This window comes from Melanerpes formicivorus, unplaced genomic scaffold (assembly GCF_026170545.1).
Source record: "Melanerpes formicivorus ecotype bairdi unplaced genomic scaffold, bMelFor1.0.p_v2 SCAF_14, whole genome shotgun sequence".
NCBI classification, from domain to species: Eukaryota; Metazoa; Chordata; class Aves; order Piciformes; family Picidae; genus Melanerpes; species Melanerpes formicivorus.
The window spans coordinates 7,365,789-7,392,909 of NW_027142366.1; the positions used below are offsets into that span (position 1 = coordinate 7,365,789).

A 27,121-nucleotide genomic window follows, 5' to 3' on the forward strand; every position below is an offset into this window, starting at 1 on the left:
CCTCTCTGAGGAGCTTGTTCCAGTGCTCCACGACCCTTATAGTAAATAGTTCCTCCTTATGTTGAGGTGGAACTTCCTGTGCTGTAGTTTTACATCCATTACTCCTTGTCCTATCACAGGGTGCAAGTGAGAAGAGGTTGTCCTTTGCTTCCTGACACCCAGCCCTCAGATATTTTTATAGATTTACTAGATCCCCTCTCAGTCTTCTCCTCTCCAGACTAAACAGCCCCAGGGCTCTCAGCTTTTCCTCATAAGGCAGGCTTCAGTCCCTTCATAATCCTTGCAGCCCTCTGTTGGACCCTCTCCAGCAGATCCCTGTCCCTCTTGAACTGGGGGGGCCCAGAACTGGATGAAATTATACTTCAGAAATTGTTCCCTAACAGCTAATCAATATGTTAGAGCTGAGCTTTAGATACAAAACCATGGCAGAAGCTTTTATGCTTATTTTGAGTTAAAAAGAGAACCAGTGACATTTTTTAGCTTAAGTTGAGAAAGGCAACTGCCCAACTCGTTTGGTGTGTACTAGAGGCATCTCACAGGCAGTGGTAATGCTTTTTAGTCACCCAATTACACGGCTGAGTGCACGATGAGATGTTTTAAATGCTTTGATTACAGGCAACTTTGAAGAGGTACCAAACTGAACACAGAAGCAAATTGGATTCTTTGGAGAAGTCACAGGCTGAGCTGAAAAAAATCCGAAGGAAAAGCCAAGGAGCACGCAACGTAATGAAATACGAGCACAAAGAGATGGAGGTCAGGGCATGGTCTGGTTTGTCTCTTCTTTCCCTCTGTAACAACTGGTCAACAGAAGATGTTGAGCTATTACAGGTCATGTTTGAGTCCCTCTTTTTTGAATCTTGCCTTCTGAAGCTTACCACAATTTTTGTGTATGCAGTGTCAGTAGTTAATGCACATAACTCCTCTGGAAGTTGTCTGGCAACACTTCAACCCCAGGGTTTTGAAGGACATGGGGTTTTGATTCCTCACGGTTGGTTTATGTTAATGGAACTCCGATTGAAACTGAGCTCTGGACTGCTCTGCTGCACATACTGAGAGACTTCTGCTTCAGTTGCTAGGTTCATCCTCTGACCACTACCTGGTTGGTTATTTTTTTGGTCAATACTGCTGTAACTACACCTTTAGGCAGAGGTTTACAGAGGAAGTCAGCTGTGCTATGCAAAGCCATTAGTAATTTGTTACAAATTAATTTCCCTAGGTGGGTAAATGCCAACTCAGTTACTCCCTTTCCTCCTGATCTTAAACCAGCATTGCCATCTTGAGGCGAAGTCAGGAACGGCAAGGCAATGAGGAGGGACTGTTTTAAACAGCAAGTCACATTCTGGTTGTTATGTATCTCTCAGTAAACCCTTGCTAGTCCTATTTTTCTTTGCACAATGCTTTAATTTCATGATAGCTTATCGGGACTTTTTCTCCATACTCTTCCATTTTAATTTTCTTTTCAAAGAAAGCTTTGTTTGTAATGAGGAACAATAAATGTAAATAGCACTAGCTCCTTTTTCTTCACACACATACACACACCCAAGTAGATTACAGATTGCCTGTCATGAGAATACACCTTTACCTGGTGAGATATGAGGGAAGTTGGGTGCTTGCACAAAAAGATTGAGACTTGGAAGCAGAGCCACCCTATCCCACCCCACCTTTCCTCAGTAATTGCATGTAGTATCAAATAAAACCCAGAGACTCCATGTGATTTATGCTGGGGTTTTGTGGGGTTTTTTCCTTCTTAGTATTTGGAAACTGTGACCTCTCGGCAGAGTGACATCCAGAGATTTATTGCAGAAGGCTGCAGAGAAGCCCTCCTTGAAGAGAAAAGAAGATTCTGTTTTCTGGTTGACAAGCACTGCAACTTTACCCAGCACATGCACTTCTATCATGTTCAGGTCAGTGACATGAATTCAAACAAATGAAACTCCTGAAATCTAATCCTGTGGGAGATCAGGGTGCTGTTAGTAGCTAAGATGGCACTTAGGAGCACTGTAGTGCCAGACAAGTGCTGTCTTCAGTGCACAGAATATGTTTACAGCACAATGTTCTCTTCAATGTGTTGTAGCAACAATAAAGGGTTATTGTGAATTTTTCAAAATCATATATTGAGTGAAAATATGTATGGACTGATCAGGTATTCCTCTGACAAAGGCCAGTTTCTTTCTACACCACCTGGTTTGTTTCAAAGAGGTGTTGCTTTACAAGCATTTTTGAAAGCCTTCCATTTTGCAGTGTTATCATTTTGGTGTAAAAAAGATAAGCAAACAGGTCTGTGCAATTGTATGTAAAAGCATGTCTTTGACAAGTGTTTTTTACACTTTGGATGCAGTGTGCAGACTTCCTAAAAGCCAAGCTGCCTGGGTGGCAGGAAATCTGTAGCGATGCCACCAAAGTGCCTGAAAAAGTCAGAATGATGATAGACGAGATAAGGACACCTGGTTCCACTCCAGTATCAGGAACTCCACAGCCTTCACCAATGATAGAGAGAAATACCCTGGTATGTTGTTCTTTGGGTAAAGGTTCTGTCTCATAACTGGGTGTACTGTCTTCACTAGCTTCTATGGTATCTAAGCATGTGCAGTCATGTCTGTGGTGCATCTCAGCTGGGCTGTACTGGGGTTCAGTATGAAAGCAAACCCATCAAGCTGAAGCTCTGCTCCTGGAAAAGTACTCAGTATAGCAGGCAGAAGCACATACCCCAGGGCTCACTTTTCAGGTGGGTGTCTAGGACTTTTTCTGCAGAGCCCATCCTCAGGGCTACTTCTGTTCTAACCATTCCATTTCCTACATTCTTATCTCTAAGTGCTAGTAATTACACCCTCAGTAGTTCAACACAAACTTAAACAAAATCATAGAGTGGTCTGGGTTGGAAGGGACCTCCAAAGTTCATCTAGTCCAACCTCCTCTGCAGTCAGCAGGGGCATCCTCAACTAGATCAGGTGTCCCAGAGCCCTGTTGAGCCTCACCTTGAGTATCTCAAGGGATGGGTCCCCAACCACCTCCCTGGGCGACCTGTTCCAGTGTTCCACTACCTCCATGGTAAAGAACTTGTTCCTAACATTTCCTAGTTTCTTTCTTTAGTTCTCATTAGAGTACAGGTTAGATTCTAAATTCTACCTGTTTGTGTGTGTCACCACTAGCTGTTGAAGATCTAAAAAAAAAAGCCATCTGGAGATTATCTAGGTGTCACTGTGCTATGTGGGGGGGGGAAAAAAGGCACAGCATTCCCACTGACAAATGTCTGTCAAGGGACAGAAGCCTCTTAGAAATATTTTATCAGCAGTTCCAAGGGAACATGGGGACTGACAGCTCTAAATATGTATCATTTGGGAATGTGTCATCATGGCTTTCTGGAATGTAATATTGCAAATAAGTTGGGACTGTCTCCTCAGTGTTGTGATTCTGTTGTTTCTTTGACTCTAGTTTGGAAGTGATTTTTATCCTCATCATGAAAATGCATCCAAGGTGCCTCCCGCTCCTGCTGGCAGGGCCTACACCAGTCCACTCGTTGATATGTTTAACAATCCCACACCAGCTCCCAAGACATCTTCTGAAAAACTCAGCAATTCAGCAGGTGAGTGTCACTTTGCTGCAAACTAGCTAAGTGTTTGAAATTACATCAGGGCTTCTTGGCTGCTGGGATGATGTGAATCCCAGGGTGCACAGAGGAGTAGAAAATGGTCTTCATGATGTATTTATGTACATCACCAAACAGGGGAAATGTGTTACAAGACAAGAACCATTTGCAGTAAAATACAGGTCAGGATGGGTAGATTCTATTTTAATCACACTCTGGCTGATTAACCCAGCTTAACTGCTCTTACCACTTCCAGTCTGACTGGAATACATTCTGTAATGTTGAACAAGATGGAGCTGAGTGATTATTTCAGTGAATATAAACAAACAAACTGCTCCTACAGTCTGCCTTTGATTTGCTTTAAGGACCTGTAGCAGTTAGGGAAGAATGTGCACATGGGACAAAAGGAGCACAGACTTGTGTTTCTTTCCTAAAATGTAAAATCCTGGTAAGATTTGTTTCCTCAGTTTCTAATGTATTGATTTTCTTCACATGATCTGTTACAGGGAAGGAAGAGAAAGAAGTAAGTCTAGATCGCAACCTAAGCAATGCAGAACCTTTCAGTGTGACAATAGCAGTTCCAGCACTTCTTCCTTTAACATGTGCTTACAATATATTGTGTTGGCCAAATAGCACACAATTCTGAGATGTCCTTTGAGCTGTGTTCTGCTAAATATCTGGAGTCTGCAAAGCACCAAGTATCTGCAACTCCCATTGTCTCAGCTGCAGTTGAGGGCTAGGCACGTCTGAAAATGACATCAGGGACTTCATACACAATTACTTATTTTTAATAAGCAATTTTCTCTACAACTACCTGAAAGGTGGTTGTAGCCAGGAAGGGGCTGGTCTCTTCTCCCAGGCAACCAGCACCAGAACAAGGGGACACAGTCTCAAGCTGTGTCAGGGGAGGTTTAGACTCGAGGTGAGGAGAAAGTTCTTCACCAAGTGAGTCATTCGTCATTGGAATGTGCTGCCCAGGGAGGTGGTGGAGTCACCGTCCCTGGAGGTGTTCAAGAGGGGATTGGATGTAGCACTTGGTGCCATGGTCTAGTCATGAGGTCTGTGGTGATAGGTTGGACTCGATGATCCTCGAGGTCTCTTCCAACCTTAGTTATACTGTGATACTTATTTTTAATGAGCAATTTTCCCAGTGTTCTATGGCTGTGAATGTTTAGCATTTTTCATGACATAAAAGAGCATGAAGTAGCAGCAAGTAAAAGACTTAGATAATAACATTCTGTGCCTGTTGGTTCAGCTTTGTCGTGGTGGGGTGATGTTCATATATAGTTGCACGTGCTACTAAGAACTTTGTGGTGGTAAGAAACATTGGCAGACAATTGAGAGGTGTCTTAAGTAGAGACCAAAGCAGTACAAACTCTCAGAACTTGATTTGCACTTGAACATTCCTTTTGTTTTTTATCTTGTCAGACTAGTAATCATAATGAATTTTATTAGTGTGTGGCTAATTTTTCCTTTTTTTGCTTGATTTTTCCTTTTCTGGCAGAGAATTCGGATGATGCCAGCCTATCACGCTCAACTTCTGTTGCCACAGGACTAAACATAATGAAAAGGCAAAAAGTAAAGACAATCTTCCCACATACTGCTGGAAGTAACAAGACGTTGCTCAGCTTTGCACAGGGAGATATCATCACGCTTCTTGTAGCTGAAGAAAAGGACGGCTGGCTGTATGGGGAACACGACTCAACTAAAGTGTAAGATAATCAATAGATTGCCCAATGTGAACATGAAGGAAAAATGTGTCTCATCAGATTTTGTGAGACCTTAGGAAATTATTTCCCCCTTTGTTGCTGGCTGGGGACTTGGAGCCTTTCTGTAAGGTCAATCACCACACTTATTTGAGGGAGGTTTTGTACACTATCGTAAGAAACTGGATCTTTAGCAGTTAAGTCCTGTCAGTTCCTTCCATCCACTGTTCTGTCCACTGTTGTCTTTCCAAAAGATCTCTCCAATTTTATATGATGCAAAACTGAAAAAACTTTCCCCTTACAGAAAAGGATGGTTCCCATCATCATATACTAGACCACTAGAAGAATCAGCAGAAGAAAAAGCATTTGTCCCAGCACCAAGGTAATGTTGGGGTGGGACTCATGGCAATGCCCCATCTTCTCTAACATTCCTGGCAATGGTATTTCTCTGCTCCTATGCTTTGTTATTCAATAATGTGTACAGTAAATCTTTCCAGCAATCTGTAGTACAATGCTTTGATTAAATTAGAACATGTGAATGGTTAGACAAAGACCCCAGAACTAGCTTCACCTTAAGATTCCCACTGACACCAATCCAGTGGGACTGTGCACCTGTGCTAGCATCCAGCTCATGCACTTTGGTGCTTTCCCGGAGCTAAAGATAAGTGAGAGCTCTGCTATAGGAACTGAACATGTTATCTGCTGGCTTCTGTCTTGCAGCCCTGCACCAATCCGAAGTATCAGTTCTGTAAATCTCGTGGACAAAGGTGATGTTGTCCTCCCACCACCAGACTATCTGGGGTCTGTGCAAACAGACAAGAGAATGGAGTCTCCCAAAGGTACCGTCAGAACACCAACCGACAGAGCAGAAAATGCAGGCCCGGTAAGTAATCAATACCAGGAACCCAAATGTTCTGCCCTGCTTTTTTTCCATGACCTACTTAGCTGAGCTCTTCACTGAGGCCCCAGAATATCCTTAGTTACTTGTGCTTCAGCAGCCCTTCAGTGCAACTGTCTTCAGGAGTATTGTGGGGTTTGGGTATTTCAACCCATCTGCAGTGATAAGAAGGGAGAAGAATTATTCAGGGGCGCATCTAAGTACTAGGAGGGCTACTCTGCATAGCAAACTTCTCAGGAATGGAATCTGTTACACATGAAAAGGAGTTCTCACAGAAGGTAGAACAAATCTATCACCTTCAGCGAGTTTAGAGCTGTAGGGCACAGGGGATTTAAAGCAGCTTAAACTGTGTTTTCAGGAATGCTTTACACAACCCCGTGGAAGTTAGTGTTGGCTTTGTGGATGTTGCTTGAGGGATGTGTGTACTAACAGCTGTATTCAGCAAATCCACAAGAAATACATTTTTATGAACAGATAATCCTATACAGATCCACTATTTCTGCTATCAAGTAGCAGTCAGACTGATTCAAAATGAAGGCTAATCAAATTAATCAATTACTAGCAATTATGTATTTTGCTGATGTGTATTTACTGGTGCTAAATATTTCTGAGACCTTCTTCAAAAAGCCTCTAGAAGCAGAGATCACACTTTGCTCGCAAAAAACTTCCTGTGATTTTTAGATGGGTATAAAAATAAGGTTGTCACTCTAAAACGGAGAGCCTGTACCTAGAGTAAGATGCAAAGTTCCATTGGTAGGTACCACAGCAAGCTCCTCAGAAGTCAGGAATCCTAGAGTTGGCTGCCAGTAGCTAAAAATTTCCTATTTTATTATTTAAGGGTATGACCAACATATTTTATAGATAACATATAAACAAATTTTGAGTTGTCCTTCTGACAGATGTGATTTGTGCAGCAATGTTCTTTCTCTAGGACAGTGTTTGAGGAATAAAGCTTTTCCACTGCCTGAAGTGGGTATCAAAAAATAAGGCCCAAGTCTTGCTGTCCAGTCACTTTGCAATCCATTACCTGAGAACTTCTGAAATGATGATGAGGACAAGCATTTGTGCTTTGACACATTTGTAGTTCTCCTGTTTGGATAAAAAAGCAATGATCCAAGAGACTTGATGGGTGCTTGGTACAATGGGTTAGTTGTTTAGGTGGGTTGGATTGGTTGGTGGGTTGGACACAATGATCTTGAAGGTCTCTTCCAACCTGGTTTATTCTGTGTAATTCTATTCTATGTACATTGGTTCATTCATCTGTGGCTTTATGGCTGTTGAGACCTATGGGATCAACCTGTCCTTCAGATGTAATTATGTTCACCATAGTTAAAAGATGGATCAGACTGTAGAAGCTGCCAAGCAAGCAGCAGAGTGAGTGCTTTGCCCTGAGACAACTGAAAGGTGACTTACTGTCGATAAAAATGATTGTCTTGGCATCACTGTACCGTGCTGCTGCCTTTAGTGTGGTGAACTGTCCTCAGTCAGTTCTCAATGATAGTAACCTTAAAGGCTGTTTTGTTTGTTCTGTGGCACTAGTTCAGATGTTTGGGGAGTAAACTTAAAGCTTGAGGACTCACACTCTTGTGGAACTGAAAAACCAAGAGGAATGGGAGATGATTCTGTTGACAGACTAGGGCAGAGTTCCAGTAAGAACAGTGTGTTCTCTTTAGTCAGAATGGTCTTAAGGGTCTCTTTGGAGTGGAAAACAAAGACATCTTTTCTGAGATTCTAAATGTCCACAGTGAAAGCAAAAACTGAAGACTTCTGGAAAAGTACTACACTTGTTTAGGTACCCCATGGTACCAAATAACTCATAGCCCCATGTGGCCCCATGGTTCTTACCTGTTACCATACAAAGTAAGGAAGAGAACTGTAGAGAGTTGCTGTACTTGCACCCCGGTGTTTTCTTTCTGAAGTCACTGTTTACTTCCACTCTTTTGGAAAGTTGCAGAGCTTCCTTTTCTTTCCCACTTCCATGCAAGTAACCAACCCCCACACCACCATAAGGGCACATTGTACCAGGCTGGTTTGTATTCCCATACAGAATTTTCATACACATAAGCCAGTGTCCTTACATGGTCTTTTATGCAGAAGCAGGAACTGATTCATTGAGGCATCTTATTTTTGTTTCAGAATAGAGTTAAAAATAGCTCAGGGTTTCAGGCAGGAAAGATGAGGAAATGGTTCTTGCAAGTTAATTTGTTCATGCCGTGTTCTGCAGAACAATATCACCTAATAAATCCTTAGTAGTTGATGGAGCTTTGAGGGGTGGTGTTCAGTAAGTAGCAGTATGTAATACAGGCATTCTTTCATTCTAATTAATTTTAAGGGCTAATCAGGCCTCATTCCTGGGTCTAATTCTATTTATGACTGATGTACATGAGCAGTTTCATTGGAATCGCAAGTCAAGCACAAGCTGAAGAACCCTGCTGAATTAGGTCTCCAACAAATAGAGAGTTCTGCACCTGCCTCATGGTATTGTGACTGTGGTAGCCAGGCATTACTGGTACCTGAAAAGGAAAGGCTTGCAGGCCTTTGTTCAGTAATGGAGCTTTAAGCCTTGAAAAGAAAATGGCCATAAGAGCTGAATCTTGACTACAGCTCAAGCTGCTACACCAAAGGTGCCTGCAGATTTCTGCCTCCCCATAACACAAGCAGGCCTGGGAAGGGCAATACTGTGCAAGATTTACATCTTACCTGAAACACTGCTGCTGCAGCGGCACCGAGAGTGCCACACTGCCACCTTTTGGGCGCCTCAACTTCACAAGGACGAGGTGCACCCCATCACAGCAGCACAGTGCAAACTGCAGCTGCCTAAACCAGCCTTTTCGGACCGTGCACTTAGATGTGGCAGTTTTCCTACAATGAAACACGAGCAAAGCTAGGTGAAACTATTCCTCCTTGTGCAGCACTCACATGCAAACAATGCATATTACAGATGTAGGTGCCAGCAGCTGTTTTGTCTTTCCTGGATCACCACCACTCACAAAAGCCACAGGAGATACCTAGACTTGTACTTTGTTAATCAACAGTAGCTAAACACATTAGGTTGCATTAAAAAAACCTCTACATATTATTGATCAGAAATCTGCCCTCACTTCAGAGCTTTGCTGCCTGTGTCATTATACAGGCTGCTGCCACCTCGAGCTTCATGACTTTACAGTTGGGTGGAGAGACACAGCCTATGTTCACTGCACATCTTGCTCCAGGCCTAGGCTTGGCCTTTTGCTGTGGCAACGAGGGGGTTAAAAATTGTGCTACAGAAACAATATGGCATAGTACTTGTGCTGCAAGTACTGCTGTCCTCTCCCTCCTGGTTGATGGCTCTTGCACTGATATTTCTTTTCTATTTTAACCTATAAAATGCCCAGCCAGACACCTGGTGATCACTGATCTTAAATTTGGAGAGGAGGGGGAGTGGATACTGCACAAAAAAGCAAAACCACCAGCTACTGCTAACACCATTTTTAAACCTGATTTTGACATTCTGAGAATTGTCCACAGCTTCCCACAGTTCAACAGAGCTACACAATAATGAATACTAAATAGCTAAACATTGTACAGCCTGGCTGAAGGCCAGGCTCTCTTCCCTGTAGCAGGATAGCAAGATCCTGTGTTTGTAAATCTGTGTATCTCCTTTTCCTTTTACAGAGGCCGGAGATGAATGGCATTGTAAAACCACCTTTTCTAAGGTATGTTTTCTCAAGCTCACTGATGAGCTGTGTTGATTTTTATATTGGCTCATATAATTGTATTGATTGTGAGGCCAAAAAAAGGATGCTTTTCCTGAATTACTCTGTGGAACTTCCTCTAGACATTGGTGAAATGTTACAGTTGAAATTGGTTGTGCTCTTCTCAGGAGTGGCATCAGATAAAACACACTGCACAGGCCCTCCTCAGAAAACTGTTTCTGCAGTAGTTTGACAGGCAGCTGGACTTAAATTATCTTGGAGGGTTAAAACCAGAAATCTTTGAAGACTGGGAGTTGTTTTTCAAAAGTTCTAACTGGGCACACTTTCAGATCACTGCAAAGTGAGCCTCTGTATGGAAGCTTGTCTTAAAAAGTCAAGTTAAACCAAGTTGCACAGAATCCTTTAGTCTAAAGCCGTAGCTTTGTCTTCAGACAACCTGGATGAGGAAACTGTGCGACTTAAATTTGGGGGTTTATTGCAGGAAACCTTCGAGTGACTTTGTGCATTTCTTTACAGTGGGGAAAATCCTTTTGCAACTGTGAAGCTCAGACCAACAGTAACAAACGACAGATCAGCACCAATTATTCGATGAACACACGGCCCATACCTATACTTCCTCCTCAAACACCAGTTTCAGCAACAGCAATTACTAACCAAAGTCATTCTGAGAATTTATTTAAATGTAATTACTGTACAATAGAATCATACTGGAATGGATTATTATATTTTTTCCCCCCCTAATGTGGTAACTGCTTTGGGCTACTGTTTGAGCACTTGGGCTTGATTTTACAAGATGCCTTTTTCTGTAGTAGGAACTACTAGAGATAGCTTGTACACTCTAGTAAAGCCATGTAACCAATAGCTCACAAATCTGAATCTTTGGCATTCCTTGTGTGGAAGCTGCAGTGGTAAGCTCTGTAAGCCTACATATGCCATGCACCAAATAAGAAGAAGATTACTTTCTTTTTTCCTCCAAACAAAACAATGTAACATCTGCCTTATTCCAGAATAGAGAATTGCCTGTATAAAGTGATTATGCATTATTTTGTTCAAGAGAGACAATCTAGGTTATAAATAAATATTTATCCTTTAAGAATAGACAATTTGTAATGCTTTGCTTAATGTTCAGAAACAAGTTTCCAAGTGTTAACATAAACCTATCTTAAGTCTGATGTACTGTCAACACATCCTGCAATGACTTTTTCTTCAAAACATGTTGTCAAAAATCTAGTCTGATAAAAAGTCATAATAAAACAGTGCCATGATTTTTTTGCTCTCCCATCTAACACAAAAAGCTGCCTTTGAAGTTAGTCTAGTAGTGCAGCCTTCCACAAAAGAGCCTAGCAACAACACAGACTGGTATGGTATAGTATCTGAGTTAGGTAAAATACAGCTTCTACCTTCAGCCACAAGTAGGGTTGTGCAGTCTGTTACCTCAGGCCCAGATTTTCTAAATCCAAGCCAGTTTGTCTGACAGACTTTTCCTACAGCAATTAGGAAAGTAGCTTGCAATATTAGAAACTGACTTTGCACCCTTTATCAGCATTACAGTGATAAAGCACCCACAGTTATAGGGATATTTACCACCTGCTGCATGAAGTTCATAGAGTGATGGCTGCTCTAAGTCATTCTGCTTTACAGTTGTACATGATTCCTACAGCATCCCATGGATATTCATTGTGTTGTGCCTGCTGCTACTACTCAAGTAGTGCAGTAGGTGCATTCAAGTCATGTGAAATGCCTTTCAGTTACTTAAGATCAAAAAATAGTATAAGAGCATGTGATGGCTGCAGAGGTAGAGTCCACTCATTCCACCTCCTCCTCTCACACTGCTGTTCAAGTTCAAGGCAGAGGACACTGTGCTACATAAACTTGCACAAATCTCTACTATCCTATTCTGAAACACCATCTTCTCAGAAGTGTGCCTTACACCTAAACCCATTTTCTAAAGCATATTAGAGGCAAGTCAACCTAGGCTATATTTTCACTCAGGGCAGCTCACCCCTGGCAGTGCCACAGCCTGTTTCTAGAGATAAGTGCCCTGCCAGTAAGAACTTGCTGTCATCTGTTCCCTAGTGTTAGGAAGCTTCTGCTATAGTCCTTGGAGATCATGTGCCCCTGTAACCTCCATGAGTTAAAAATCAAGATCTTACTGTTTGTTATTACTAGTGCCTTCAGAAGAACAGAGAGGGTCCTTCAACACAGCAGTAGTGCACTCAGCCCTTGCAACATTTCCCCCCCAAAACCCAACCCACAAGTACAACCCTACACCATGTCTTTTTTTTTGTTTTTATCATAAGGATTTTGGCAAGTATTTGTCCTTTGTAGCTAGGATTACTAACTCCACTTTCAGACTACATGTTCCCAGACACGTTAGTCTTGTACTTAATAATCTAGCCACAAGTTGAGGATTGCAAAAGGAAAAGCAGTTTTATTTAGTTTTCAACAGGTGCCACTAAACATGGAAAACGAGTTGGGTTTTCATGTTTTGCAATGCACATGCTCATAAAAGATTAAGTTTAAATTACATGCAAGAGACTAAATTTCTTCACACTTTACAAAACAGGTCTGAAGCAAATAAAACGATTGTACATGACATTTACATTAGAAAGAGTATGCTAACAGTTGTAGCTTTCGTAAGCACGTCCACCTTCATTTCCTTAGCCAAAAGCTGCCCCACAATTAGGGCATCTTCTCTGCCTCAGTGCAAGACAGAACAGGATCCCAATTGGAAAGAATACAATGGCACACAAAACACCAAGACAGGTGAAGGTGTCCTCCAACACGCCAACCCTGTAAAAATGGAAAACAGACTTAGTCAAGGACACCCAACAAGTCTGCCCCAAAGTTACGACTCTGCGATCTCGCAGTCAGCAAATCACACACCATTTCACATAGCAAGAGAAAGTACAAAGCTTTGGGGTTGGGTTGTTTTCCCCTTTTAAAAGATTTTTCTTTTCATAGCTTGCAGCAGAAGGTTCTGAGTTATACCACTGAAAGAAAAACAGGAAATTTGCAGGTGATCAGGCTGTAGATAAGAAGACTAAAAGGTCTAATTCAAGCTAGCTGCTTGGTTCCAGACTGCAACTGTTTATCACTGCAATGCAGGACTGGTACTTTGAGCAAAACATAAGCCAACACAACTCTGAACACTTGGATCAATTCCATATACTGGTTAATACATGGGCACAGAAGAACACACAAGTGTAGCCCCTGCAATCCACTGGGAACAAGTCACAAGCACTCTCAATTCAGAAAGCTTGAATATGAAAGCCTCTGCAGCAGGTGCATAAAGAATCTGAAAGTCACGTTTCTTCTCCTGGATGCTTGCATCCTAGCTCAGAATAAAAGATCTCACATTCAGGACAGAGACTGTAAGCAGTACCAAAATGTATTCCTTGACAGCCTTTCTCAGGATCAAGTTTTTCTGTCCAGGTGAGGAAACAGTTTTCTAGAATTAAACCCCAGTGTCACTGAAGTTTGCTCTCATAACAAAAAACCCCACCCTTCTTTTAAAATAATGTACTGAATTCTAGAGTGAGACAGTGCTGAAGATTTAACTACCAGTGCTGTGATACCAGACAACTCCACTTCTCTGCTTTCTAGGTCGCTTACAAGGGGCAGCAGTCACACTTGTGTCATATGCTTTGCCTACCCAATCTCCACAGTTATCCTGAGGTGAACCCTCTCAGTTCATTCAATCACAAGTTCCCCACAGTGCATGTGCACTAGAGCACTTTCAGACACAAAAAAAACCCAAAACAAAACCACCCACAAACCCAACACCCTTGTTTTCTGAATGTTTTGTACTGATGATCTGGTATTTTTTTCTCAGCTTCTTCTGAAGAGAGAGAGTTGAATGGACAGAGAGTTGTTAACGTTGGTTAAGGGCTTCTGGTGAAACATCCAGCTCCCACTGCAGACAGGGAGAGGCAGATAGGTTTGTTCCTCTTACTTCAAATGAATGCACAACTTGGCAAAGTCTGGTTCCTGCAGTTGTCTGTACATTCTCCAAGACGTGCTGGCATCAAGACATGCTGGCATCACCTTTCTTCAGAGTTCACAAGTCATTAACATGCAGAGAGAGCTAGGGGCACAGGGCATGTTGGGCTCTGACCAATTTGGCAGGATAAGTACTTTAAAATTCTAACTGTAGATTTACAGTGGAAGAGTAGTTCAGAGGTTAGCACTTTGTTGTGGAAGGAGTGTAGAGGACCATGCTAACTGCTCGCATTCAGACTGCCTAAGTCACCCGAACAGCTCAGAGGTGCAGCCCTTCTGTCATAAGCCATTTAACAAGTTTATTTCTGGTAGCTAGAAAAGGCCAAACAGGCATCACTATTAAAATAACCATCAGTAGGTGTTCCTGGTTTCTACTTCCAAAAGCTGATGCCCCTTCAGAAGTGTAGGAGAACCTGCAGCTGAGTCCCCACTGAATGACTGCTCTACACGAGAAACTATGTTTCAACGCAGTCCTGTGACCACAGAAATTTACCTGCATTCAGTCCCTGACTTCATTCTGTGGACATGCTTCATCTAAACACCCCCCAAAATGCAGACAGACGGTAAAGCCCAAGTACCAGACTTAAAAATTTGAGCAGCTAAAGTCAGAATTTGAAGTTTAGCAAAACACTTGAAGAAGATGTGTCATCTCAGATTCCCTGGCACAGTGAAAGCAAACAGAGCACTAAGTGACCTTGAAATACATTCTACAAGGTGCCAAGGCCAACAAGTTGTTGCTTCCCTACAAAGTAGTCACAGACATATGCCTGGAGTGAAGGAAGGAAGATGCAGACTTGGAGAACACTTCCTTACTACAATTAGCTGAAACATTACAACTTGATTCAACTTCAGAACCATTCCCCTTCCCCTCGACCATAATAAGAAGCCAAAGGCTTTTCAAGGTGTTCTTGATATGCTGCTTCAGTAACATTATTGCTCAGCTTAAGCTTTCAACATCAGTCCCCTCCTTTTGACAAACTCTGTTTCTGCCTACAGAGTTCTTGTGGTAGAAGCTGACTTTACATTTGGTATCAAGATATTGTCAGGGTACAGCTGATGCCAGCAGTAGTTTTATAGTTTCATATTCTCAAATAACACTCCTGTAAGGAAACAAGTTAGAAGATGCAGACTAAAGCTCACATCACTGCATGGATTCTAGCCTCAACACACAAGTGTCCCAAAGCTCAGACCTCTAGCCTGTGCTGTTCACTGTGGCTACTCCTACAAACTCAGGGTAACATCACACTCTGTTCCAAGTCAGGCAGGCACTCTACCAGTGCTCCATTTATCAGTGCAAGCACCATATTTTTGCCACAACAATGCAAGGTTACTCTTGAACACTGACATCCAGAGTGATAAGAACAGTGAGAGATGAGCTCTGCAGACTCCATCGTTTTTCCCAGAGCTGAAACATGTTTGTAGAGCTAGTTTCAGTGGTTTCTTTTCCCAAAGCACTTCAGGAAAGCCTCCTCAAACATGGGAAAAAAGTTTCACCTCTCTATCTAATACTTTTTCCACACCTGTATCACCAGATTACAAACCCTGATACCAACACTAGCCTAAAATAAGACATTAAAAGTATCCAAAGGTATTGCTCAAATTCATAAAACCGCCTTTCTCCAGGTTGGAACTGGCATATTTAGCACACTGATAGAGTCAGCACACGCTGTAGAGCACAATAGTTCTGGCATTACTAAAAAAGACCCTGACATTTACTGAGTACTTCAAACAACAGTTGTGGCATTAGCAGTATCTTATTCTCCAACTGAAGCTAAAAAGCAACATTTAAGGAATCAAGCATAAGGTGACAGTGGAACTTTCTTCTTTATAAATAGATTCCTTTACATCTCCAAAGAGAACCAACAGACTCCCCCAACAAGACCTAGACAGCCAGGCTGCCTCATCAGACAGCTGGTCTGGTTTATCTTCCAGGGCTCTGCATTTGATACAAATTACCGATTCTCAGCACAGTGAGCTGCTGACTTAAACATACAGACTTGACACACAGAAGCCCACTTCCATTTCTGGTATTTTTACTACAGGTTTTAATACTGACTATTGGCCACAGGCACTCAGCAGCTGATTCTCGGGATCTGCACCACTGGCGGTCTTTCTGATACAGCTTCCCAGAGCTCTCCTCTGTCATCAGGTTTGGTAACACTTGCATCTGTCCAGCTGATACTGCAAATGTTTCTTGTGGGAAGGATGAACACATTTTTGTGTGCCATCACACAAAAAGCAGAATGGAAGAGGCTCCTATTAAACCCTTGCTCCCAGAGACTTCCATCAAGCTGCCCTACCTGAGCATATTATGGTATATGAGGGAAGGATATGTAGCATGGCTTAAGGCTAACAGGAAGCTTTAGCATAACTTCTTTGCTGTACAGCCTCTTTGCCTAGGGCATATCTGGACACTAAAGAATTGATAAGTGACCCTCAAAATTAGACTGCAGTTAAAGAATGGAGTCAATAAACTCAGCTTGCATTCCATGCACTTCATTCACCAGGGAACTGATGCGGTTCTAGAAGTGCCATTCTCTGGGAAGAATCTGCTACTAGGACTAAAATGCAAAGCGATTCAAAACTGTTCAGCTAAACCAGACTGGTTAGAGACACAGGGCAAGCCTGGATGCAACAGCTGAGGCAATTTCTACTTGTGGGAAACACCTGAAATGCTGAGTATCCTCAGACCAAATAAAGGTCAGCAGCAGAAGCTCAGGAGGTGATGCCTCCTGCCCCCTCAACAGGTTAACCCAGTACAATACTACATATATTGAGCAGCTCAGACTTAAGGAGTCTTCACTACTACAGGTCCATCCAAGAAGGCAAAGTTCCTTTTCCCAACATTTCACTAGCAATAAAAAAAATAACATTACACTGGAAAATGCATCTGAAGTGGAGGACACAGCACATTTAGGCTATTTTCTTTCCTGCCTTGTTTTACTATTGCATCTTTTTCGTTCACACACACTGAGCATACCCTCCTGCAAGCATCCAACTCTTAACTTTGTCAGTGTTTTCACATCTTCTCCTTCTCTTTTAATTCCACATTCAATTCCTGTCCTCAGGTCTACCTTTGTGATGAGTAAACCAGTGTGTTTACTAAACAGCCTAATTTTGATCTGATAGTAAAGAATAAACACGCTAATTTAACATTAGAGAGGGATCAGAGTACTTCTGGTGAGCAAACCCAAGCAGAGACAACTGCTGTCTAACCCATTACAATCAACCCTCTTAATCAGCTTGCAAGGCCCAAGTCTATTGGTCAGCAGATGTCCCTGACACTGTAAATAGAATTTATTTGAAGCACTTCAGGAAGTGTTCTGTGGTGACACAAAATGCCAATGTGAAAAAAAAAAAGGCGGGGGGGGGGGAAACCATGTAACAAAATCTTGCCATCCCTCTTCACCACCAGACCCGGGGAAAAGCCCAGTGAGGACCAAAGCAAGCCACAAGAAGCACTGCTGGGTCAGCAACAGCAGAGTCAAGCAGCAGACCAAGTCAGCTAGCAGTGACACTCATCTGGACAGCTTGCCACTGCTGTGTCTGCATGACCTCCACCACAGCATACCTGTTATTCCAGAGCCAGTCCCTATCACATCTACAGCAGTGTGATTACTACTACAGCACTAACTACAAAACCACTTTTTGGCTTCTGTTGGGTTGTGTCACCACCTAATTTTAGACAAACACTTATCCAATTGCTGCTTAGCTAGTCATTAAATTTAGACAGAGAAAAACAACAAAACTTCTTATAACTAAGAAATTACTGGTTTAGTTTTTGCTTGTGTATCATACCTGAGCTACAGAGTGTTTAGAGAATCCATATTCAAACTGAAGATTCACTAATGTAACCAAACATAAATCTTGCTCTTCAGCATAAACCACATAAAAGCTGATTAAAACTGCACCACTCCCCATCTAAAAATAAACTGGATAGGTTTATTTATACTACAAGCAGCATCTTGGATTAGAGCTATAACTGCAGCTGCCAACTCTAAAAAGTAAGGTCAGTTATTCCCACTGGTAAGTATTTAAAACTAAATTACTTCTCAGACACTCTTGAAAGTAAGTCTTAAAATATTAATACCTTAAGTCAGATGCTCAGGATCCAAGGGTCAGTAGTGAGGCCTGTGAACACAGCATAAGTCCAAGCGACACGTGCACTAACACTACATCACAGAATTGCAGTGTGTGCTTCCCAGGATCCTTTATCCCTTACAAATCGAGTCAAAGGGCCACCCCAGGTAATCAGACAGTTTGGATGTACAACAAGCTCTGCAAGACCTGAGAAGGAACTGCACTTCATTTAAGGGTGTCTCCAGCTGTCTGCTACACACCTAGTCCCTTGCTGATCAAGCGAGTGGAGTTTTCAAATCAGTAACCCATCTCTGCTGCCACTACGGTTGGCTGAGTCTTTAACTTTAGATTTCAGTGGAAACATCAGAGCAGTGACAAGCACAGACTTTGGAAGCTGCACACCAGATCTTTAATTCTGAGCATGAAAATGAACATAGATCACTTTTGTCTGCTCTAGATAATGCAAAACCAGCTTGAATTTCACCTGCAAGTAACAGCACTGACAATTATATATGCACCTATTGAGTAAGCATGGAACAGTCATGATTTTAATTTCTATGAAGAGAGGTGCCAGCTCTTCTAGCCTCAGCTTGAAGGCATATTGAACAGTTGTTGATCTGTATTCACAGAAAGGAGCTGAAATCTATACATAGCCAGTGGCTTGCCCTCCTCAACACAAGCTGTACATATATGTAAATGCAATTAGCCTTAAAAGTCACCTTCAAGTAAGAGTCACCACAGTATTTGCAGATTACCTCAACTTCCTTATGCTTTAGGCTGCCCTCCTATACAGAGGGCTGGCTGCAGAGACAGAGAAATTCTGGCACTGGGGAACAGCCTGTATCTAGCTGCTGTCTTAACTGAAATGCCTGCAAATCACCAGCCATCTCTAATGCACTAGCACCACTGCTTTAATTCCCATTCTGAGAACACCCTAATTAAGAGACAAGCTTCATGGCTTCACACCAACAGCCTAGCCTCACAAATGAGGCTAAGCCTGCCAACTAAAATTCACTGCAGACAGTGGACATCTACCCAAGGTGAACTAGACTGAGTTTTCCCTGAGTCCTCTGTGTACACAGCCAAATCATTATCACCTCCCGCTACCAACAAACAAGACCAGCTTCCTCCTCCAACCCAGAGCAACTCATTGCTACAAAGAAATCCTAATTATCAGAATACAGACATCAAGACAAATGGTCACACTAAAAGAAACTCAAAAACCTATCAACTCAGCCCCAGTGACAACCTGGGGGTCAGGGACCAGTTTATCATTTTTATATGGTCCCATCAGGGAATACACTCCTGCTGTATCTTATTTACTGCATGAAGTCTCATTTATTTAAACAAACAAAAAAAAGTGTTTTGATTATTGTCCACAAATCAGTTCAGAAAAGTAGAAATAAAATCCCCAGAAACAGCCAGCACTATTCTGCTCTCACTTTAGGCCCTGTTAACAAGCTTACCACCTCCTCTCTTCTGGGCTTAGGTAACAGACCTCCCTGTAAGCAGCTACATGCCTCTGCTTGGGGGGAAAAAAAAGTTCCAGCTATTCCAGCCAGTAATTCCAAACAGCAGACTCACAGCATCTGCTCAACTACTGTATCAAGGCTTTCTTCTTTGCAGTCACGTGCAGAAGTCATTGCTGCATTTCATGCCTCAACTGCTCCAGCCACCAAATTACAGCACAGCAGGGATGAATGCCCCAGCCTGCCTCAACAGCACACATCTACAGCAAGCTGCATACGGGAGTGTAAGGGAGCTATGCCGATTCCCAAAGCAGGCTGATCACCTTTGTGACAAAGACCAGTGTCAGGAGCTGCTGCAGTATTATAGCTATTCCTTTTTATAAGGCTCTTGAAAAGGTATTTCAAAGTTGGCTTCACTCACACGATTCAAAAGGATCTCTAGCATGTCAGCCTGCTGTGAGAAACTGGAGGTTTAACTCAGAATAAGACATGCTCTCTAAATAGCTCCGCTATCCCTTGCATATTTAACCAGTACATATGATAAGCTGGTATTAAACATTTTTACCTTTTAAATTACATTTTACAATTTAAAATATAGCTGTCTATAGACAATCTATAGCCTGAACAGAACTCCTATCACACCACACACCGCACCTGTGATTGACACAACTGAAGTAAAACCAGAAAGGTGACATTTTGAAGGACCTGATCACCTAAGTGCAATTTTCCCAGAAGACATGTACTTAATTGAACAAAATTTCAACCAAAACCTGACAACTTGCTTTGTCAAGTAAAAAAATCCAACCAACAAAATTGAAAAAACCCAAAACCTCCATCACCTGAAAAAAAAACACATCACAAAACCAAAACACACCACCCTTCCCTTCTCCCCCACCCCATCTACTACAGAGAGAAGGATGCAAGAGATTTGAGAATAAATACACTTTTAATCAAACTTGTCTCATCTCCCACTCCTGGAAAAACCTCCAGTGCTAATATAATATTTCTCAAACAGCTGTTTTGTAATTATCAGAAGGAAAACCATCACAATGCAGCAGCATTATGTCCTTTCCCTCATTCTTTCTTCCAAGCAACTGAAGGCTTGTTAAACTGGAAAATAAAAACCCAAGAGGGCCCATCACAGGCTCTGGCCCAGATTTCCAAAGAGCAAACTGTTGCAAACATCAGATGTAGTGAATGCTTTCACCATTTTAGAAAAATACCTTTTTTTCTATTAAGTAGTAGGAAAGCAAACATTCCTTTGCAGTTTGTTATACCCAACAGCACAAGATGGAGAAATAGAAAATGAAAGCAACCACAAGAAAAGCAGCCAGACTCTGTTCTCCGAGCTAAAAAGATAATTACATGGCTGGATCCCTAAAGTTAGTGGCTGTAATGACACAATCTGTACTTGGGAACTTAGGATAGTTTAAAAGCAGGACTGGGCCAATTCTCACATGTCAGCTACAAGCAATAAAGCCAACGAGCTCCTGCAACTCAGTATAATTCTCTATACATTAGGGCTGGGAGAACTCACACTAAGAAAACAGTACTACAACCATCCAAGACGTTTTAATAAGGCAAGGAAGGACGGAACATACATTAATACTGAAGTCTGTAATTAGAAAGCAATGCTGACCAATGATCCTGTGAGGATGATCTGAGTAATGAGTGACTCTAAGCAAGAGGTATAGCTTGCAAGACAGGAGAGTCCTCCCTCAATGCAGCAGTGCTTCAGAGACAGGATTTAGAAAAAGCAATTACACTGTAACCACAGGCATACTCCCTACTTGTAGAGAGGCTGCTTCCAGAGGTATTTCATGTATTTTATGACTTGTACCAAAAATCAAGTCTAAAGCTCAATTGTACTGTAGCTAGTTTATTAATCCCAAGATCATTCATGACTGCAATAAAATAGACTCCATTAACACCACCTACTTGAAGTTGGAAATGGTTTTGATTTTGGTTAGCAAGATTCATACAGGCCATAGTGCAAAAGTTGGTTTGTATTTCTGATGACAGAAATACTCTTCATGGGCTATAGCCTACTCTATTCATTTCAAGCAAGATTCTCCTCGTGTTCTAAAGCAGATGGACTTAGCCAACAATCATGCACAGCATCAAATGAGAAGAGTAACAGGACAATTGAATTGGCAGTTTAATATGCAAGTTTTTTACACACCATTAATAGTTTTTCATGTCTATTAATGCCCTTTCAACACCTTTTCTATTCAGTGTTATATTCAGAGCATAGCTGCATGTTACATTCTTCATAAAATAGGTTTCCAGGCCAAGGAAGTGAACCAGAACTATGTTTAAGGCCTTGAGAAGACAAATAGGATTATGAGCTCTTTCTCTAAGAAAAGCTGCTGTTGTAACCTTCCAGTGCATGAACCCTGACCCTTCAGGTTCCCATAGTTCTAACATGCTTCCCACCCAGCCTCCCTCTCCTTTCTCAGACCATTAACTAGTCAAAAAACAAGCAATCTGAGATGCTTCCCTCCTACCCTGACACTTTGACTTTTCCTCTAAAGGCAGTTAGGAAAAAAATCAGAGTGATACTGCCAAAAAGAACATGACACACCAGTTACTTGTCCTTGGGATTCCCTGACCATAAGTATTTCCAAAGTGCTGAGGAGAGTCCTACAGTTTAACCAGTGGAGTATTGTACCTCCTAGTAACTGACAGGGCATAGTTTTCCTCAGGCTTTTCAAACCTGAGAACCTGAAAGTAACAAGGGTTTTGTGGAGGGTATTTTGCTTTAGAAAGAGTCTGTAACATACAGAGCACTGGGTACCTCCAGCAGAGCAAGTCTGATAACTTAAGAATGAGCAGGGTCATTAAAACACGTATTACAAAAGAGAGCTCATTTTCCCAAATTTTGCTGAACATTTACTTGCAAATGATTGTTTCAAAAGGTGTTTCTTGGAGCATCCCAGGATAACATAAAAAAACCAAACAAACCCACAACACTAATAGTAGCAGGAATCTACCTATCTTAAGTTACTGCAAAGACCACTTCCATAGTAAAATGTTTTGAGATTTATTTGGTTTAGGGCCAGAAGGCCTGTATAAACACACTGTCTGCCCTTCACCAAGCAACACAGAACATCTTTCTTGCCTTCTGTCTGAGCTAAACTCTAAGCTTTTTAATGTACTTACTGAGGTGGCAGGATCTATCAGATCTCACATCTACCAACTCCTCAGTGGCTACCTTCCCTAAGTGTTTTAAAACTACACCTTCTAGATAATAGCTCTGCCTGGTACAGGGTTTACAGCCTTTACTATTTGTACTCCAGCAGGCACCTGCTTTCACAGAGCACCACAAGATACTTCTTACTCGAATATGTCTTTGAAGGCACTGACACTCAGACAATACGACTTCTAATGGTACCAAAAGGCACCGAGCCTCTGCCACTATAACAACATCCATCACACCAAAACCTGGTATCATTTCAGCTGTTTCAGCAAGTCTGTTTCCCACACATCTCCAAAAAGACAAGCAAGGGCTCATACTTGAAAAATGCCACAAGGCTAACTCCCAAACATTTTAACAGAAGGGGAATGATTGCACATTTGAGTCAGAGCCGGCCAGGCACAGCAGAGTCCAAGCTGCACCAGCAGCAATCTGGCTGCCCTCACCCATTAGTTAATATCCCTGAGATGAGAACCCAGAAGTGCAGCTGACTTGCGGACACACACAGTGCCTCCTTCCTTTGTTGTCACGTTGATCTCCCAGGGGGAAGTTGTTCTTTTGTTGCAACTCCAACTAATTGCTGACTACTTGTTCTGGTTTTCACCACTTCATCAGATTAACCCTTTTAGCAAATCTATTAATCTCCCTGTTCTTCTGTAAAGTAAAAGGACTTTGAAAGCAAGAGGGTTTTTAAAGCCTTTAAGACACTGATGTTTTTAACCAATAGTGACAATCACTGTGCCTGGTTTTGTGAGGTCTGGATTCTAGGAATTGGGATGCTGGACAGCCAGACAACCAGAAGTGACTACAGTCAAAGATTACAGAGTTTCACAATAAAATCACATTACTCACTACCACCAGGCATAAACACACCAGAATACACTTCCTGTCATCCTCTCCCCCAAGAAAAGACTTCACATGTTACTGAAGTGCCTTTTCATTAAAAACACCACTTCTAGATCTTCCTCCACCATGAAGAGCAGATTCATGTTTATCTATCAAGTATTAATTAAAAGTGGTCATCATGTGTCCATTAGGGCATCATACAATGTAAATTAATGCACTCCACTGCTGAATTCTTCAGTTAATTCAACTCTAATACACACAAAGAGAAGCTACTGAAAACCAAGGAACCATGTGGATACCTGTAATTCAAAAACTAAATCCCCAGACTGAGCTTAGCTCTCAACTACGAGCTGTTTTACCTGCAGGCAGGACAGCCACCAACTACGACGACAGAGGTGGTGGTAGCAGGCTGTTGAATAATGGTGTACGTGCTCGAATAGTTTGGCTGTGATGTTGGTGGAGGAACAGCATAGCCTGAAACAAGACAAAAAGCCTCCTTAGTCACCACACATAAGGCACAAAGAACAATAATAAAGTATGGAAACAGAGCACGAAAAAAATACACAGAAATGAAGTCTTGATTGAGCACTTTAAGAAGTCCTATCCAATTTGGCATTGGAACACACTACTCAGCTGATCTAGTTGCAAAGCCACTTCATAAACCCAAGTATCCAGCACAATTTCACCATCTAAAAAGGACACTGAGCTAATAATTAACTTGGGAGATTTTCTTTCCACACTGTTTGAGCACCAGGGAAAAAGAGTTTAAACAAACAACAGCCACAGCTTTCACTTCTGGATCTTATTTATTTGGTATGTCCCACTCCAGTGGGCAAAGTAATTGAAACAGAATAAATCTTTCTCTGGTGTCCAGCTTAACTTCTGTATATCATACCTAGAGGGAGTGAGAGAGGTAGGAGTGACAGGATGCAAGTAGAAATGAAGCAGGTTGCATAGCACATGAAAAAAAGACTCCTTCAGAACACTCATGTTGTTAGCTAGTGAATGCATCACTTTAACAGCTGCAGCTAGAAAACAAAAGTCTTTAGCCACTACATTAACATTAAAAATGTATTTAAAACAAAACAACCAACAAAGGGGAAAAAAAGGCTTTTTAACAGGCCAGTTAGATGTGTGCAGGGTGTTCCTACAGTTAGGTACACTTTGCCCAAGTACAATCCACTCCGAGCTTCTCTCCCAGGGCAGAGTTCTCAGATTTACTTAATCAAGTTACATACTTATGAAGTCCACCAGCCTCACTACTTCAAACTAAGCAGAAAATACTCAGTAATATTTGTCTTGTAGGAAATTAAGCTCTAATTTATTAGTGAGGAATCAAACTCAAAATTCAACCCAATGTTTGGTGCCTGGGGACTGGGTCTGCTGTGTATTTTTTGTAACTTCTGAAGAGTTCCCTCAGCTCTCCAGAGTCTTTCCTGAGAGGCTAATTCTTTCTTTGATGGCAGTATTAATTCAGTTAACGAAAGCACTGTGTCTACTCACCTGCTTAAGTCTCTCCAAGACCACTGGAGTGTATCAGTAAAAAACAAACATTAACCAGAGTGCAGTGAAGTGCATGTGGCGAAACCCGCCAAGTTTGGGGTCTGTTTTACTGTTGGCACAGCTGTGCTGCTTTGCCATTGTTTTGGGACGTAAACCCCACACTTCCGAGGGACACAAACTCGGTGTTTTGGGGAAGGCAAAACACAAACACGACCTTAAACCCTAGAGGCACCTCAAGGGGAAAGGGTGGTGGCGCTTTTAAATACTTCGACCCCCTGCACACCCTCCTCTCCGATCTGGTCTTAGGCGTGAAGACTGAGCCGATCCAGCCGCCTCGCTGCTGACAGGGAAGCCCCACGCGAGAGAAGCTCAGAGTTTTACCCGCTCTTGCCGGTTCTGCCGGGCAATCCTCCTGCGGCGCAGGCCACAGCCCCTCTCCTGAGCCCGCCGCCGGCCTGAGGCCCCCGGGGCACCGCCAGCACCGCCTCCCTCCAGTCCCCGGGAGTGCGTGTGGGGGAGAGCGCCTTCGGGTCCGCCCGACGTCCCAGGGAAGGGGGAGCGGGACTCAAGCTCTCCTCCACGCGCGGTGGGCCCCTCGACCCCTCATTGGTGGCCAGACCTCCCCAGCCGCCTCAGACCCACCTGCGGCAGCTCCGGCGCCCGGGTAGGGGTAGGGCGGGGGCGGCTGGAAGCCGGGCTGCGGCGGGGGGATGGCGCCGTAGTTGCTCTGCCCGTAGTCGTAGCCCGCGCCCTGGGCAGCGGGGCTGTAGGCGGGGGGCCGCTCCTGCAGCAGGGGCTTGTTGTCCATGCTGGGAGGTGGCAGAGCCGAACGGAGCGGCGCGGCGAGCGCCGGGAGGGCGAAGAGGAAGCGGCGCCCTCGCCTCAACCGCCCAACTTGGCGGGCGCCGCCCCTCCGCCCCGCCCGGGGGCGCCGGAGCTCAGCAGCGGCGCGAGCTCCCCGGCGGCAGCGCCCCGCGCATTCGGGGCCGGGCGCGAGGGACCGGCAGAGGGGGCAGCGGCGGAGCGGCCCCTGGCGCGCGGGCGGCCCCTCCCCGAGCACCCCGCTCCCGCGCGGGCGGCCCCAGCTCCTGCGCTCGCGGCCGGTCACAAGACTGCGCCCCACGTGACGCCGCTCCCCAGCGGTGCGGGGTGACTCGCGGAGAGGCGCAGGGAACCCTCGGCCTTAAAGGGGCCGCTCCCCGCCGAACCCCCCGCGCCGCGGCACCCGCCTTCTCGGCCCCCTTTTCCCCCGAGGACGAACGGCTGGAGCAGGGCTGCGCCCGCAAGGGAGTGCGGCGCTCCTCGTACTGCCGGTGTGCTGAGAGGAGAGTGGCCGCAGCGGGACCCGCTGCTGCAGGCCACGTCGAGTACCGAGCTCTCACGCTAGCTTTTAATAAAGCTGGTGGTGGGATTTTAAATGTCCTGGCTGAGACCTTCCCTTCAGGTGCACCTCTCCCGAAACGCAGTCTTTGCTGGAAACGAGGGGCCTGAACGGGACGAGGATAAGACTCGTTACAGACTCTGTCCCAGCTGCCTCTCAGATGGTTGTAGTTGGAGGGTCTGCACCAGCCGGGAAGACCCCGAGAACGTCAACAGAAAGAAGGATACGGGTGGTTAGCAACTCTACACCTGTGATAACTCCCAAGAGCTACTTTGAATCGTATAATAGCCAGCAGACTTCAGCAGAACTCCGGGAAGATGGAGAGGTTAGGGAATGTCAGCATGTGACTATGTGTGTATCTACCTACCTACCTATCTATTCTAAGTGCCTGTGGATGCATATTTCTGTTTACACAGAACCCCGGGCCTGAGGAAAAGGCAGAAAGAAATAATGGTGTGTGCAGGAGTGACTTCTGCAAACTCTTACAACCCCACTAGAAAAAAAAAAAGTGTTTGAATGTAAATAGACTGCACAGAATGCTGTAAAATGAGAGATGGTTTTGAAAAGAGAAAATAAAATCTGAAGAAAACTCACATGGTTTGAAGAAACACTAAAGAAATGCTAAAGGAAGGAGGAGGAAAGCAAGGGGGGTGCTGCTTTCTCCTGTGCAGCAAACTAAAGGAACAAGTTCAACAGCACTTTCACCAGACTCAGCAGCTTCTGAAATCCAAATTCTCATTGGCTGGACAGCTCAGGCCG

The 27,121-nt window shown here is 43.4% G+C and overlaps 2 protein-coding genes across 2 annotated transcripts in view; one reads left to right on the plus strand and one right to left on the minus strand.

Moving 5' to 3' along the window:
* BAIAP2L1 (BAR/IMD domain containing adaptor protein 2 like 1) overlaps positions 1-10,988 on the plus strand; it is a 41,084-nt gene extending 30,096 nt beyond the window's left edge. Inside the window, exons 6-14 of the mRNA XM_068146751.1 lie at positions 616-753; positions 1,752-1,904; positions 2,339-2,506; positions 3,433-3,583; positions 5,091-5,298; positions 5,597-5,674; positions 6,013-6,175; positions 9,845-9,885; positions 10,402-10,988. Coding sequence (XP_068002852.1) covers positions 616-753; positions 1,752-1,904; positions 2,339-2,506; positions 3,433-3,583; positions 5,091-5,298; positions 5,597-5,674; positions 6,013-6,175; positions 9,845-9,885; positions 10,402-10,477 — 1,176 coding nt within the window. The 3' untranslated portion in view covers positions 10,478-10,988. The remainder of the gene's footprint in view (positions 1-615; positions 754-1,751; positions 1,905-2,338; positions 2,507-3,432; positions 3,584-5,090; positions 5,299-5,596; positions 5,675-6,012; positions 6,176-9,844; positions 9,886-10,401) is intronic.
* A 1,301-nt stretch (positions 10,989-12,289) lies between these two features.
* On the minus strand, positions 12,290-26,064 carry BRI3 (brain protein I3). The gene is made up of 3 exons (XM_068146752.1): positions 25,624-26,064; positions 23,838-23,952; positions 12,290-12,678 (listed from the first exon to the last, which is right to left on the minus strand). The coding sequence occupies exons 1-3, from the start codon at positions 25,787-25,789 to the stop codon at positions 12,546-12,548; spliced, it is 414 nt and encodes a 137-aa protein (XP_068002853.1). The 5' UTR covers positions 25,790-26,064; the 3' UTR covers positions 12,290-12,545.
* Positions 26,065-27,121: the final 1,057 nt, after the last annotated feature.